The sequence below is a fragment of the Montipora capricornis genome, chromosome 7, assembly GCF_036669925.1.
Source record: "Montipora capricornis isolate CH-2021 chromosome 7, ASM3666992v2, whole genome shotgun sequence".
NCBI classification, from domain to species: domain Eukaryota; kingdom Metazoa; phylum Cnidaria; class Anthozoa; order Scleractinia; family Acroporidae; genus Montipora; species Montipora capricornis.
In genome coordinates this window covers 37,015,669-37,032,333 of record NC_090889.1, presented here as the reverse complement: position 1 = coordinate 37,032,333, position 16,665 = coordinate 37,015,669, and the positions used below count along the sequence as shown (strand labels likewise).

At 39.5% G+C, this 16,665-nt stretch overlaps 1 protein-coding gene across 2 annotated transcripts in view; it reads left to right on the top strand.

The window, feature by feature from the left end:
- LOC138057084 (uncharacterized) overlaps positions 1–16,326 on the top strand; it is a 21,754-nt gene extending 5,428 nt beyond the window's left edge. The window contains exons 5-13 of one of the 2 annotated variants that reach the window (XR_011133600.1): positions 595–656; positions 2,172–2,225; positions 5,383–5,469; positions 7,317–7,370; positions 7,878–7,957; positions 9,447–9,870; positions 11,234–11,268; positions 12,186–13,323; positions 16,200–16,326. Coding sequence is in view for 1 of the 2 variants with exons in the window: in XM_068903105.1 (XP_068759206.1) it covers positions 595–656; positions 2,172–2,225; positions 5,383–5,469; positions 7,317–7,370; positions 7,878–7,957; positions 9,447–9,870; positions 11,234–11,268; positions 12,186–12,252 (863 nt within the window). In the remaining variant the exon portion in view is untranslated. Of the gene's footprint in view, positions 1–594; positions 657–2,171; positions 2,226–5,382; positions 5,470–7,316; positions 7,371–7,877; positions 7,958–9,446; positions 9,871–11,233; positions 11,269–12,185; positions 15,792–16,199 lie in introns of those variants that run through there. The other variant, XM_068903105.1, reaches the window with a different exon arrangement.
- The last annotated feature ends 339 nt before the right edge of the window (positions 16,327–16,665 follow it).

Below are 16,665 nucleotides of genomic sequence, written 5' to 3'. Positions count from 1 at the left end.
CTTGGTATCCAAAAAGAAAACTGGGGGTAACCATGCATTTTTGAGAGATAATTAAGCTTCAATTTGAGAAAGAACGCCATACATTGCTTTGTATTTTAAAGCTTTTTACAAATATTATTCATCAATTATCTTTGAAAAATGCGCGGTTACCCCCAATTTTCGTTTTGGATTTCAATAACAATTGTTAAGATCTACATTTCCTGCATAATCACACACCGGGGAAAAATATCTTTAATTAGTAGGCACCGTCCTTAATTAGAATCAGAAACCGGGTGCTTTTTCAAGTATGGACCTTATTCGCGCGGCAGCCATTTTGGCCACAGACAATAGATTTCGTACCCCGAGCCTCGTGTTAAAATGTTTGGGAACTAGTTTCGGTGCGCAAAAACAATGTTTTCAATCCCTCAGGACTCAACATGGCCTACGTGTGATTAAGGCATATATTTTTACGTACCTAATGTAATGTCCGTCATTTGGAAATAATGCCGTGACTACCATATAGGGATCTGATTCTAACGTCTCATTGTTTTGCTTTCCAAATGGAGTTCAAGTAAAGAAAAAATCATTGACGTTGAGTATTGTTACTCACATTAGGACAACTGAAAAAGGCGCTCGAAAGTACAGATCAAGCCATCTTACTCGACTTTAGGAATCCAGTAAGTGATATAACTCTCTTAAGCTGCGTGCAAAAGGACGCAACAACTCCAACCATTGTTGGAAGTTGTTTATTCCCCAGATGTTGCATAGTGTTGGCAGTTGTGTGCAAACGAACGCAACAACTACCGATATTGTTGGGAGTTGTTGGTTCTTCAGACGGTTGGATAGTGTTGGCAATTGTGTGCAAACGCACGCAACAACTCCCTACAATGTAAGGAAGTGCAGTGTGTTATGGAAAGGGTACGACCCACAAGACTTTGCAAACTTACAAAATTCGGCTGCCATCTTGTTTTCAACATGTTAGTGCGTTTGTACCTCCATGTGGACACCATATCTAATGCGCGTCCGTGGCCCCAACAATGTTGGAAGAGCTGTACCAGCAGGATCCAACATTGTTGCGCCACGCTTCGGCGATCACGGAACAAAAGAAATGTTGGGAGTTGTTGGCTCAAAAGTTTGTTCAGTTTCAAACTCGTGCAACAATTGCAACTCCCATGCAAACGAACGCAACAAGTTACACCCAACAATGTTGCGAATGTTTGCACGGAGCTTTAGTTTGCACAAAGATCAAATGTTAGGATTTCTACGTTACGCGGATTTTACATCCTAAAGTCTTTTTCTCGATCTCATGAGATTGTCGTTGCGAGTTGTTGGGAGTTGCAATTGTTGCTCGAAGTTTGAAACTGAACAAACTTATGAGCCAACATTTCTTTTGTTCCTTGATCGCCGAAGCGAAGAGACTTTAAAACTTTAAAAGTGCTTCGAATAGCAGTTTTTTTTCTTTTTGCTTCCAGGGTATTTGTGGTCGCGCGAGGCAATGAAATAAATAAGACAGTGTATAAATTCATTTAGAATTCAAATTTGAAACGTCTCCTCGTTTGACAGCGCAACCCACGTTAAACGGACATGCAACAGAAGCTTAACCAAAACGCCAAGAAATTAGAAATGTCTTCAGTGGCATAATAATATAAGCTAATGTGAGTGCGCATCAGCAACCCGAATCGTATTTTATACTTATGATTTTCACCTGAACTGAGCAGCTTGAGCTAGCTTAGGCTGGCATGCAGAAATTAAATTACAAGGGATCCTGTTGAAGGCCCTATATAGTCTTGAGACGAATTCAGCTCCTTGTCACTGTATATCCCTCTAAAACTATCCATCAACGGTTGTGAAAGCTTTGAATCCCAAGTGAAGGCCAATGTGGCCTCTTGTTTTGATGCGAATGGCTTCTGAAAGGAAAGTGTATTCAGCATTAACTTAGTACCTACAAGCCGAATATATAACTCTCATGTAAACTGTTATTGCATATTTCCTACTCGATCTATCATTTCTTTGAATATTGACTTTGTATCTGCAAGTCTAATAGTTAGGACTCCTGCACAGGATGAAGCCACGTGCCAGCCTACATAGTAAACATAGTAAACATTGAAATTGTCGTTCGCTTTTGAGACCTCTTAGCTTGTGAACCACTCTTAAGATGCTGTGCTAAGTTGGCTAATTCGTTTTCATTACAGGATTTGTACTGCGTCAGATCACTGGTAAACTTCCTTCTCCAGCGACAGAAAAAGGTACAAAACACATAATCAATGAAATGGCATTTCTCTTCTGACTAGCATTATTCTCGCTCTTAGGGTGCGTTCGATTGACCGTATTCCGGAATAAGAATACGTGGTATATTAGTTAGAAATTCCTCGTTTTTACGGATATTCACATTAAAATTGTCAAACGTCCGCTAAAACGCTATTTTAAACATATTTTTATTATCCTTGCTGCTTTGAAACGCGCCAAACATACTGTTTTCATCATCACTCCACGTATTCTTATGCCGGAATAGGGTCAATCGCACGCGCCCTTAATTTACTTGATGTACAAGACGTCGTTCAAGTGGGATGCACTTGTTGACGTAAAACGCTACATGGAGGGTCATTTCCAGTTGTTACCGATGACTGAGGCCGAGTGAGAGTCACAAGAATCTCATTTGTGAAACTGAGTAGCTGGACGCAAAGTAGGAAGCCGGAAAATACGATGGCGACAATAACGACGGAACTCCGGCCAATTTTACACGGGGTCTAGCACAGGCATCCCACGCAACAAGAATGTTTTACAATCAATAAACACTCTTACCCTGCGATCAGGCACACTTTTCTTTAGACAGGGTGCGAAAAGATGCCCTGCCTAAAGAAAAGTATGGCTGATCGCAGGTTACAACACTCTACGCACCTATAGCTTGATCTGTATCACATTTACAAACATTCGGCTTCGCCTTGTGTTTCTGAATGTGATACAGATCTGCCGCAAATATTTTATATAATACTTATGCTCCAAAAGGGTTCCCGGCCCCGTTGGCCAGTACAATCGTCTGGCGTTAGAAAGAGTAAAATATAATGACCTGAACCTAGGTTAATGGTCTTTAATGGCCTGGCTCCCGCGAAGCGAAGGTTTTTACGTGACGTCATCGCCGTCATGTTGGTGAATGAAAACAAAAGATCTCTCACTAGCGTCTTTTGTTCGTCCATCATAAGTCGTACATTTCTCTATTGTTATTGGTGTCTCTAGAGGTTGGTTGAAAACGTCCTATATAGTTCGTGATAGAACATCCCAATTAGTAATCGCAAAGTCGAGGAAAAAGGAGCGCTCGGTTTCTTTTCGAGCATACCCTAGTCACCATCGACTGAAGAAAATGCGTCCTATCGTTCATAGGCCTTAATCAAGCGGCGGCCATGTTAACAGCCTTTGTTCTTGCGCACAGAAACTCGTTCCCAAACATTTCATCTAGAGTCTCGTGGTACAAAATCTATTGTCTATGGCCAAAATAGCTGCAGCGCGAATAAGGCCCATTGACCATGGTTAAGGGCGGTGCCTACTAATTAAAGATTTTTTTTTTCCGGTGTGTGATTATGAAGGAAATGTAGACCTTAACAAGTGTCATTGAAATCCAAAAAGAAAATTGGGGGTAACCACGCATTTTTCAAAGATAATTCATGCATTATAGTTGTAAAAAGCTTTAAAATACAAGCAATGTATGGTGTTCTTTCTCAAATTGAAGCTTAATTATTTCTCAAAAATGCATGGTTACCCCCAATTTTCTTTTTGGTTACTAAGAGTACTTACTAAGATCTACTTTCTGCGGATGGTTTTAAACCGCGCAAAAATATCATTGTATTGGTAAGCATCACCGATATGAAACCTGAGTATCTCGAGATGCGCAGAACGTATGCGCAAGAACAATAGTAGGCACTGTCCTTAATTACTATTTTACGACTCCTCCACCGAATATAATTGCCTTCGTAAATATGGACTCTGTGCATAAATCATAGCCCGTAGATTATTTTTCTAATGTTTGTCCACCATTTATGCATAGTGTAATTGGAATCAACTTTTTTAAATATACGTATTTATTTATATCCAATGATTGCCGGATAATGGACCTCTTTAGCTTGTACGTCTTGTTTTCCCATTTCAGACTACGTGATGTTCCCAAGGGAATTTTCCTTTCGTTTTTTCATAAGTTATGCGTACATTTACGCATGCATACGACGACATTTGAAAGAAACTCTTTCCAAGAGTCACATGTCGTGGTCAGAAATGGGAAAACAAAACGTACAAGCTAGAGGTCCATTAAACGTTTGAACGCGCATGCGCGCTGTAAATTACGCGTCCTTCCAGTTTAACAAGAACAATCTCGACATATTAATGCAATGAATTTTAAGCCGCTATTTGGCTTATGTGTACCAGTTCTGGACATGGTACAGCGCACACTTAGTTTATTCAGAAGTATGTTATGTAGTATCGGTCATTTGATCCAAATACGGGAAGTTAGAAGAGTGGGAAAGAAATAGAAGAGGATTGCATTTGTTCTAGAGTTGTTGAGTTAAGTTTAAATGCGGCCTGAATACGGTTATAATTGATTGCCAAGTACAGATACAATATTTTACTGTAAAGTCTGAATCGACAATTATGAAGGTACAAAGTAAGGGTTAATGTTTTACTGTATATGCAAATATAAATTTAAGTAATGCTATGCTCCTCGCAGTTACGAAGGCAGTTTTTGCAATCGCGTAAAGAAGCCTGAAAAACTCAGGACTTAACGGGGTTTGAACCCGTGACCTCGAGATACCGGTGCGACGCTCTAACCAACTGATCTATGAAGCCACTGACCTTGGGAGCTGGTCATTTGTGGGTTCCAATGTTCCCGTGAGGAATGAATCAACGATGAAATGATATATGAAATGGATCATATATGAACTGCGGATATGAAATCAAGTGAAGCTATGAACCTCGCAGTTATGAAGGCAATTTTTGCAATTGCGTAAAGAAGCCTCAAAAATTCAGGACTTCAACGGAGTTTGAACCCGTGACCTCGCGATACTGGTGCGACGCTCTAACCAACTGAGCTATGAAGCCACTGACCTTTGGAGCTGGTCATTTGTGGGAGCGTCGCACCGGTATCGCGAGCCCACGGGTTCAAACCCCGTTAAAGTCCTGAATTTTTCAGGCTTCTTTACGCAATTGCAAAAATTGCCTTCATAACTGCGAAGATCATAGCTTCACTTGATTTCATATCCGCAGTTCATATATGATCCATTTCGTATATCATTTCATCGTTAAATATAAATTTCATATTTCATAAATGAAAACATATGAAATAGCCTCATTTATTCTCCATTACCAACCCGTGTAACGAATTTGTCGAATAAGTAAACCTCAAAATCTGTTTATCTTCAGGCGCTATTGGACGCAAGCTATGCTATTCAGTTAAACTCAAATCACGTTTGCGGCTGGCTGCTCAGAGGATTGCTAAGAAAACTTAAGGTAAAGGGCGCAAAAGGACAGCTATGTCTTGAGAACTTTTATTTATTCTAAGGGAAAGACATCATCGTGGTTATGAAGCCACTTGAGCGCAGTTTCCAAAGAAGCATGATGAAATCCAGGCTTTTGAACGAGACTCGAACCCATGACCTCGTCATTGCCAGGCTGCACTTGCTATACCATCTGAGCTATCAGGCTATTTGGGAGCTGATCACTTGCAAGCTCGCATTATATCCTGACTCGTCCCTAGTCGTCTCTCCTCGCTTTCATCCTTCCCATCGCCCCCTGTGTGCGCCACTCGTTAATACAAGCAAGACGACTGGAGACGAGTCAATATTGTATCCCGTGAATAGCGGTATTTTTCTTGTTTAGAAACATTGACGTCACATTTCTTTTGATATTCAAATTTGCCAACCACGGAACAAAAGAAGTCATTGTTCAATACCCAATTAGGTTCTGGCTGGCATATTAATAACAATGGGTGACGTCACAAGAAACATCGTTATATGAGAAAGAACTATTTAGTTGGGAATTAGTTAATGGTTATGTTCTAAGTTAGATCGAGTTCAATCGAATATCTCACTCTAAACCTTAAAACGTTGTTGTTGTTGTTGTTGTTGTGTTTGAGTGGATTTGCCACAAGTCGACCTCACATGTCATCCCGTTTGTTCAAAGGACGGATAATGTAGCTATAATGTTTTCCAGTGGATAAGTCACTATCCGATAGTTTCGATCTTTGCGAAGATTTCATTATTTGCCCACGTCACCGCAAATATCCATACTCTAAGCACGTCTATGTAAAGGTGTGGTGAATGAATAGCTTGGCCAACGCTTAACAGCCCGTTTATTTTACACTCTGGATTCTCTGATTGCACATGACGTCACGGCGGGCATGTTGGTGGAAAGAACAATAGCGAAAACATTTCTTGGGAATCATGATTACGCAAAAAACTTTTGCTATATTTTTCTATTGCTTTTGGCACCAACATGGCCTTCTTATCATATCCAGGTGATCTGGTGACGTAATTCGGAGGACTGGGGAGAACAACTTTTAACGCCGTATCCCGCAACCGCGCGCGGTCTTATTTTCGAATTCAACTGGCAGAGGTGAGGTTAGATCTCGTCGGGTCTACTTGAATGTTCATTCAGTAACAGGAAAATGTGGTAGACACGTAATGATCTGTTGAGTTTTGGCGATGGCAATGCTGCAGGGAGTTTGGAAACAACACCTAAGGCCGCCCGCGGTTGTGGGATACGGCGTTAAAACTTTTCTTCACGGTCCTCCAAATTACGTCACCAGATCACCTGGATGAGTGCAATCAAAGAATAGTGACTTACTCTTCGTAGCGATACTCACCGTTACGACACCTATTGTCATTAACGTGCCAACCAGAGATCTATCGGCTGCCGAAACAATGGTTTTTTTTGTTCTGTGGCTGGCAAAATTCAAATATCAAAGTAATTGTTTGATTATAAACAGTGAATATCGATATATCCACCAAATAAAGTTAAACGGTCTTTAAAGAAGTGAGGCCAAGATTTTAGGATCATGATTTGTGCGGGGGAAGAACACTCGCTTTTCATTAATGTAGCCTGGGTTCGATTTAATGGCTAACTGATGGCCATCTAGTAAGAATGACATAATGAAATATTGAGGTCACGCTATCCTGTCACGCTGATAGGGGAAGTAACCAAGTGATCACGAATGACTATATATCAGTGGCAAGAACAATCGTAGCAAGTTTACCTTGTATTACGTAATGGACCACCTAATCATAAATATTATACAAATAATAATCATAAAAAGGATGGATGAACGTATTAGACCAAGCACTGATTTTTCTTTACAGAGAGGCTTAAGAGATAAAATGAAAGAGAGAAGGCAAGAACCCGACCTTATCAAGGTATCCTATTTACAAACTACACCCCAAATCACCATTTTTAAAACGTTAGGCGCGTTCACACTAGGAACCCCGGAGAAAAAAAAACCTTAATCTTGGTACTCATCTAAGAAACAATGGTATTCGGGAAGCAGGAACTCGTGAGTTAGAGCTTGTCTCTCCCATTCAAGCCCTATCAGTGAGTCAACCTTTGCGTGTATCTTGTATCTTTCTGTTCTTAGAATGCCACGAGTTCTTTGCTACACTTACTGTGGAGAAAGGCCAATCAGAATAAGGTTATTGTCAAACGAAGTAAATGTTAGTATTCTGTTGAGGAGTTAGTGCTAAACATAGAAAGATGAGCACACAGTTTGACTCAAGGCTGTACTGGATAGGGAGGCTCCTAGTCAAGGGTCCCTGGGGGACAAGAATATTTCTCTGCTCGCGCTCCTTGCGCATAAGGCCCCAAATTTGCGTTTTCATATCAGTGTAAACAACGTCATGCTTGTAGAATGTCTTGCGCTTTTTTAGGCCTGTGAAATCAACCCGGATGCAATGATGTTTGTGAACATCAGCGACATGAAGGACCAATTTCAAATCATGTTTGACAGGTATGTACGCCAGTTACTGCGTACTGATCTAAATTAAAGATGCACCTCAAAGGAATGAGACGTCATAGATCAAACGTAGCAGCATTTAATATACCAGTCAGCCCCAAGTAGAGTATACAATATTGTTGTCTCTCTTGCTGTCGGGACCCACCATTGGTAAGAAAAAGTGGTAACACATCTGGTTTTGGTCACCTTACGACCCCTCCATGTATGCCAATGTGACCAGTATCACGTGACCACATCGCAGGCTCAAGTTTAGAGCTAATCGAGACAAATAAGCCAAAATAACTAAATAAATGCTTACCTTTATAACTTATCACCGATGGAGGTGCATTCGCATTGACGTCACGGCAGCCATTTTGGAGGAAAAATACACAACTGCGATCCCAGGCTCTCTCTGACCGTGAAAGAGGATAAGAGACAAAGCCTGGGTTCCATTTTTGAAGAAAACACAGACGGCAGCCAAGAGGGAGGATAAAAGATTCTATTCTTTTGAAAATTAATTTCTTTTTGTGCTTATTGTTTGAATTGCTTCTTTAAAGCAATATGGCTGCTACTCAGGGGAACAAACAAGGAGATTTCTCCTAGCTAGTAAAAAATCGACACTGAACATATCTCAGCAAGGAATCGTCTGACGTAATGCGGCGAGTTAATTATTTATATGTGATCACGTATGTGCTTGGATAAAATGAATGACACAACAACTTTAGCCAAATTGAAAAGCAGACGCCTTTAATTAACCCACAAGTGTCAATCTCTGTCTTTTGACCTTGGCCCATCAGTTTACTGTGTTACTACGAAAACCCCCGAGCTCTGGAATGGGCCCGAATTACCAGGTAATTGCCCCGCCCACTTTCGCTTGTAAATAGTTCAAATTCTTGAGAGGTGCTGTGTTCGATGCTACTTTTCAGGCCAGGGAACCTTTCTTGCACTCGAAATAACAGCGAGTGCATGGTTGCATTTGCTACCTCTTCGCTGGACAAGAACAATTTTATCCATTTCCCCCCGGGGCTCAAGATTTTGAAAACGTATCTTTACATTGTTGTGGTTGTTCCGGTACACCTTGACGCCGAAAGCCGGCTATTGCTCACACCGTGGGAAAGGAATTTCATCAAAATGTTTAACTGAAGGGAGAGGGGCAGTCACTCAAAAATCCGGGCCCATTCCACACATCGGTGGTTTTCGTAGTATATTAATTTAGAATACGGCTCCCGCCAAATTATGCCCAATCAGATTGGTCCTGATGACCACAACGCCTCTGATTGGTCTGCGATCACGAAGCCCCACGAATGCTCGTGCTTCATGCAAAATCATGGTTGGTACAAAGAACACGGTAATACGAGGAATAGGTAATACCGAAAACCGATGAGCCTCTTCCACAGGAGCTTATGGACTTCTGCCAAAGCATCGAGAAATTAAGGTGGGGAGGGGCTTTTTGACAAATACTGAATTATATAAATTTTGTGGCTTTATTTTCTTCCCGTTGTAGATTTCTTCCATCCATTCGTGTGTCCCACACCTTATCTGTCCGTGACGTCATCGTTAATAACATGGTGTCCAATTCTACGCAGCCACAAGAATTATCATCTAAAATATTTATTTGTGGAGTAGCAAAGCCATACAAACAAATTATTGCCTGTCCAACGCGAGAAAATAGGCATTCTGACAGATTCCTCGAAAGATGTCAGTCAGAACCGAGCATGTCGTATCACAAGCAATCTATGACCTGCAACGTTGGTTTGATAGAGAGGCCGACAACAATATCTTCCTCGGATATTTCACGCAAGTCATTTATTCCACAACTAACTCTCAAAGATGTTGTGAGCGTGAAAAGCGCGTGCATTTGTCGTAAAGAAAAGATCATTGGAAAAAGATACAAACATTGCTGGGAAAATGGGCTGCAAGAATCTGAAGTAAGTATTTAGACTTAAGAATATCTCACACCCTAGCCACATGGACATCTTGCGTGTGGAGTCTATGTTTTAGTAAGTTTGGAAAGGTTTGCACAACCATCGAAAGCAAAGATGAATATGTTTTGAGGATTCTCTTCTTAGAATTGTAAAGCCCAACAACTATAACAAGGGGAAAATTGCTCGATCGAGCGAAATGATGTTTAAGGTAATCACTTCATCGTAGGCTTCCAAGAGTATACACGTGCCCATTGCGGACCTATTATTTCGTTTTGTCTTCGGTTTTCCGTGATTTTATTACCAGTGTGCTCGTTTGCCTGTCTGATTCCCACGTGCCTCTAGATGTTTCTTCACATCATGATGTAACATCTTACATATGTTTGTTGTTGTGATCAATTAAAAATGCCCTGCAATCAGGTAGAAGTTGTTGAAGTAGGGAAAAAGGGAAAGAGGACACTTCGTGACGCTTATTAAAATCGTCGTGTATCTAATTGGATGCATTTTCTAGACATATCTGTTATGTGACGTATTAGCCGTGGCGTCAATTGGCTAAGTTAAAGTGGTACTATCACCAAAAAATCAATTCTTCTTGTTCTGTGGATTTCAAAAGCATGTTAACTTCACAGTCAGTGGCCTAAGTCTTAAGGCTTTTTTTAAAAGAAGATATCTGTTTATTTTCACTGGAATGTTCCTATTTAATGCTCCCCGCCATTAATAATATTACTCACTTTGAAATCTTGTGAGAGCTGGATCGAGGAGAAAATGACGTTAAATACTCACTAGGTTAAGAGAACAATGCGTGTGTACGCGACTGAATTAATGTGCAGCACGGAAATTTAGGGCTTTCAGACTTTTAAACTCGTGTTTTTCATATATAATAAGCTGCGTTTACACGCTGAAATTCTAAGCTATTGAGTAAATGACGTCACTTTTCCTAAATCCAACCCTAATCGGTTTAATCGGTCAGTTTAGAACGTGAGAAAAAGCATACCGCGAAATCCAAAACTTACAGTTAAGGTAAACAGCCTTTGGATAAAAATCAAAGCTCAAAATTTTGCCAGTCAGGCGTCAAGCAAACATTTTCAAATTCAGAAGAAAAAAGGGAAGTGATTTTTTTTAATCATATGGTAACACTTTAACAATAATTAGTGAAAGGAGCCGTTCTAGATAGATGATCTGAGAAAACGGCAACGCAGATGAAAGATAAGTTGTCAGCTTTGAGTCATGACCACCTGACCAAACACTGAACTCGTAGGAATGTATAACTGGAAAAATAAAGTTACGTATCGAAGCAAGATTGCTTTATATGTTCAAAAGTTTAAGTGACGGACTCAAGTTTCGTTCATTCTATTTCTTTTCCTTTTAGGACATTTCATACCTAGCGGAGAGAATGTACTCCAGGTAAGAGGATCAAAGGGATATTAACCGCTCAGTGCTCGAAGCTGGTTTGAAAGTTGCTGCCCGTACTACGAGCACTATTAAAAGAAAAAAACAAATAATATTCACCTCATCTAGGGTATTCTAAGACAGAAGTTAAATATTTTGATCAAGAGCCGATACAACGTAGATTTGATTTTAGTGGTGTACTCTATTTCGGCTGGCCAAACCAGCCTTCTTCAGGTACAATGGAAGTTTACATTGGATTGCTTCTATGCACATATATATAGTAAATGTATATATAGTATCTATAGTAATTAGGTCAACATCCATTTACTATATATATACATAGAGGCAATCCAATGTAAACTCTTATTGTACCTGAAGAAGGCTGGTTTGGACAGCCGAAATATAGTACACTACTAAAATCAAATCTACGTTGTATCGGCTCTCGCTCAAAATATTTAGCTTCTCAACTTGTAATTATGCCGATCAGATCAAGTCACTGATCCAACGTACACCGACAGGAAGATTGTCCATGTTTGCTTGCTTTAAAACTCTGCTGTACCAGGACAGTATTAGATACTGATTTCCATGCAGTGGGTTCCGGATTTCATGTCCTTAATTCCAGATTGCCCCTCTATCGATTTCGGATTCCTGACGTGGCCAGATTCTATATTTTACCGTGGTTCCAAAAAGGCCACTTGAACAAAAATGCCGTAATACTTTTTGCTTGTCCTCCAAAATTTTGCATAAGCATTGTTTCCAGTTTCTCTTGTGACTTACAATACTTCTGCAAAATTTTGCAGGGTAAACAGCATTCTGGTAATTTGGAAAGAGGCCTTTTCTGACTACGGATTTCAGATTCTTCGGACAAAAATTTCCTGGATTACCTATCACAGTGCGACAGTGTCGTTAACAGTTTGAATTTCTTTTTTCAGGAAATGGCTACAAGATCAGATACCAACAAAAATTCCAGACATGGCTGGCTGTCGAAAGCTTCCATAATGAGACTAAAACGAACACCACATGCAACAAATTGTACTGGATATAAACCCAACCTCCAGAAATATGAATTGAATGCAGAACAAATGGAGAACGACAAAGGAGCACAATTCTTAATCCAGCCAATGACCATTAAACAGCAATCAAAAAGGGAAATTATTGGAATTATCTTACTACTCCTGCACTTTTGAGAACAGCCGCTGTAAGCCCATACCACCTTTTCATAGCGCATCACCGTTGACGTCAAGACCACAAAAAGATTCCCATAGGCAACTATTACTGAAATGTTAACGAAGTAATGCACCGGCGGGAAGGATGATAGAGTAGTTGCTTGGCAAACATTTTCAAAAAAGCACTATTTCATTCGATTCGTAAGTGCGTTTCTTGAGAACAAACATACCTTATTTCTGGCATTGTATCTTCATAAGGATGACCTTTCAAAGCATAAGACTGTACTATCACTTCGTTATTCGCCACTTCGAAACATGTTTGAGGCCAGCCTTTCAGAATAAAGGGTCGCAGTTTAAGAAATGGATTTCGAGATTTTTGAGAAACGCACTTGTGAACGCTTTGGGTAAACGCATTCTGTTATGCAGGTTGTTTCTCGGCATAATATTATGGTAATGTACCATTTGTAGGCGTGAAACAAGCTTCAGAATAGATAACAAAGAACAAAAAGACTAATTTATTCTGCCGTGTCCTGGCTCTTTCACACATGCACAATTAAACGCAAACATATTTCAAATTCCTTTAACGTACATCTACCGCACTTGCTTTTACTCTGAAAAAGAAACGTCATTTCCCATAAAATTTGAAATCGTGACTGCATATTTGCTGAACTTCGCTAAGAAGTCGTGCCGATTTTAAAAGTCAACTACGAGAGTGGTGCGCGTTTGTGAAGGTAGATGGAATTCAATGAAAAGTGACTAAGAAGTTGCAAGTACACGAGTGGTTTCTGTCAGTCGACTTGGACTGGTTTAACTAACCGTTGCAGTAAACAAGAAGAGACTACAACATCGTCTAACCGTGACAACGAAAACACTTATTCATGCTTTTCAATGGCCTGTCAGTCTGGTGAGTGAAGCGTTCTTTAGCTATATTAGATTCCTTTGCACTTTACGCTCCAGAAACCTCATATCTTCTTCTACTTATTCAAAACAAAGATCATCATTATCAGACGTTTTTCTATCTGCAGTGAGCGACAAAAGTAGTTGAGACACTCTTAGGAAAAGACACTTTTAAATACTTAGGCATTTGTTCTATTTTATTTGCATCTAGCGTTAATTCTCTGATACCCTCGGCCCCCCAATTCAATGTTGTGTAGGCGCTGTGGTCTGTGCAGTCGAAGAAATAGAAAAATCAACATTGTTTTGGGGGAAAGAGGGAGGAAATGTATCCAAGACGCAGAAAATCGAATTTTACTGCCAAGTGTCTCAACACTTTTGTCGCTCATTGTCTGAAACAGTAAACTTGTTTTTATTTTCAATAACCGGTGTAGTACTTAATTGAAATTCCTGGCATCGCTTTATTCCAGGATTTGGGTTCTTCTCATGGAAAAATTATGGCACGCTTACTCATCAGTACAAAAATTTAAGGAAATTATCACCTTTTTTGGAAGTGAAATCTTGCGTGACATTCGTGCGTGACATCGTCAATTTAGGGTATTGGTCATCTCCACCTTATTTCTCTCCGAAAAAGGAATTAAATAATAAAGTAATTGTTGAAATACAAACTACTGGTGGTACTCCCAAAGCAGGCTATCTTGGAGTAATTCAAACGACCGCTGTACAGCAAAATCAACGGGTAACCACGGTCAACCACTGGTAACCATGAACTGACTAAATCAATATTAACGTAAATGTAACTTCAAATTAATTCTATTTCCAACTGAAGATGGTCGTTGCACGACCGAAACATGTCTTGCAAATTTAATTTCAAATGTGTCGTCACTTTCATAAAAATTGTTGTTTGTCTGCTTCTTTTCAGATCTTTTGGAAATTAATAGTATCCTTTTTACCATCATTTGGTCACCGGTGAAAAAACTACATTTATCTGCATTAAATAATCGTTATTACAGGCTGAATTGAAAAAGGAAGGAATAACTTTGTACAATAGGAACTAAAATGAGACACTATGTTATAAAAGTAACTTTTGGGCTCAGAAGGCACGTTTTTATTGGTTTAGCGACAGTTAACCGTGTGTAATGACATCATTTTTACATCACACTTGCGTGGTAGAAGCATTCCGTTAACAGCATTCTGCTCAGCGGACAAAATTACATAAGTTCACTTGTTTCATCACGCTTTTGAACTTCATGTCATGACTTCTCAATGGTAAAGCGTTAAATATAGAATAAATTAATTAACTTTTCCACATAAATGGTTTACCAATGGGAAACCGTTGGAAATTCGCCGAGTAAAAGTGTAAAAAGCACTAAAACCATTGGTTGATATAAAATTTGATGTGCTCAGTACAATGCCCTTATCAAAATGATATGTACATATTGCTGCGACGTCATTATGAGGCCATTTGTAATGGTAAAGTATTGTATTGAGATCAGACATGGAGAGATTTTTGCCAAAGAACGATACAATTTCTGTTTTTTCGTCAAAATATGACAAGTGAATAGAGAAACACTTGTAGCCATGATGGCATAGTGAGAATTGCGATGAATGAAAGTGAGGTAGACACTCTTTGAACGTTTTAAAAGTGAAAAAGTGCAATAAGCACCACCTTGAGGGCTAAATATGGATCCATTTATTAATGGCATACACCAGGTTTCGTCTTAGTATCGGAATTTCGGTGAGAAATAAAAACACTTGTCACTTTTTCTTTAGTCAGGAATCACTCTTAACCACGCATTTAGTCGCTTTTGGAAAAATAACCTTGCTAGAGCTTGGATATATAAAGGAAATCACCACAATTTGCTTAAATAGCCCCCAGACAATGAGAGACAAAAGTACTTGAGACACTCTTAGGAAAAGACGCTTTTCGATACTTAGGCATTTGTTCTATTTTATTTGCATTTAGCATTAATTCTCTGATACCCCTGGCCCGACACAGAAAGGGGGAGGGAATGTATCCAAGACGCAGAAAATCGAATTTTACTGCCAAGTGTCTCAACACTTTTCTCGCTCATTGTAGCTCACGGCATTGTGTGGAGTAGGTAATCAATAACTAACCGGACCAATGTTTGCTTTCAAAGAAAGTTAAAATACTATTAGCCAACATAGACACCGAAATCACGAAAGACTTGAATTTCTAATAATGTTGAGATTCATTCAGGCCTCATTTGAACGTCAACTGGGTTGCCAGTATGGCAATTACAGTCGCAAAAAAAGGTAATATTTCTCCGTTTTTTAATTTTTTTCTGTGTCGGTAAAAGTCTTGCCTGTCACTCCCCTGCTAAGTGGTGTCTTTGTGCACAGAGTCTTCTGTGCGTATTTTGTTAGGTTTGAGGGGGTTTTGATAATTCGCAGATTTCTCTGGAGCACAAAGGAGAAGATTTAATTAACCTGCAATGGCGTCGAAAGTCATTGTAACGCGAATGGCGTTTTAGTGCATCTTTAAACAAAATATACCCTTATGGAGCTCAAGAATGGAACGTCAATTGGGTAACTGGACTGCGACAACAATCTTTCGCCCGTCGAGCCGAGTGTGGTGTTATAATAAATAATAATAAATAAATTATTGCTTATATAGCGCTATTTACAATTACAAGATCAATAGCGCTTTACATAATAAGATCTATAAAATCAACAATGTACAACACTAAAACCAAACGGAAAATTCTCTGGTAACTTATGGGTTCAACAAAGACAGAGAAGGAATCGAACACCTTAAGTGGACCTGTGATCTCTGTTGTCTGGCTATTTGTATTTATTTGTACTCAACTCTGCACAGTCTTCCCGTAACAATTGGAAATTTCACTAATTCTTGTTTCCTTTCAGTGGCGTCGAAAGTCATTGTAACGCGAACGGCGTTTTAGTGGATCTTTAAACAAAATATATCGTAATGGAGCTCAAGAATGGAACGTCAATTGCATGAACAAGATAGGCGGTGAAAAATAAATATCTGGAATCTTTTAAGCGACGAGTAATGGTCTCCGACAACAATTTCACTTTTCGCCGTTGGATATCAAGTGAGCTTTGTTTCTACTTTTTTACTAACTTGGTATTATATACAACACTGAAATCAAAAAGCAATTTTTTTTTTTATGGATTTAACAAACAATGAGGGAATCGAACGCCTTGAATGCATCACAGTGTTTACTGAAGTCGCATCTAAGTTGCTTGGCAATTTACAATTATTTTGTACTCAACTCTGCAAAGGTAAAAAACGATTGGAAATGTGACAGTGAAGAATTACTTGATTGAAAGCTTGTTGTCTTTTTTGTGCGTCATTATTTACTGCCAA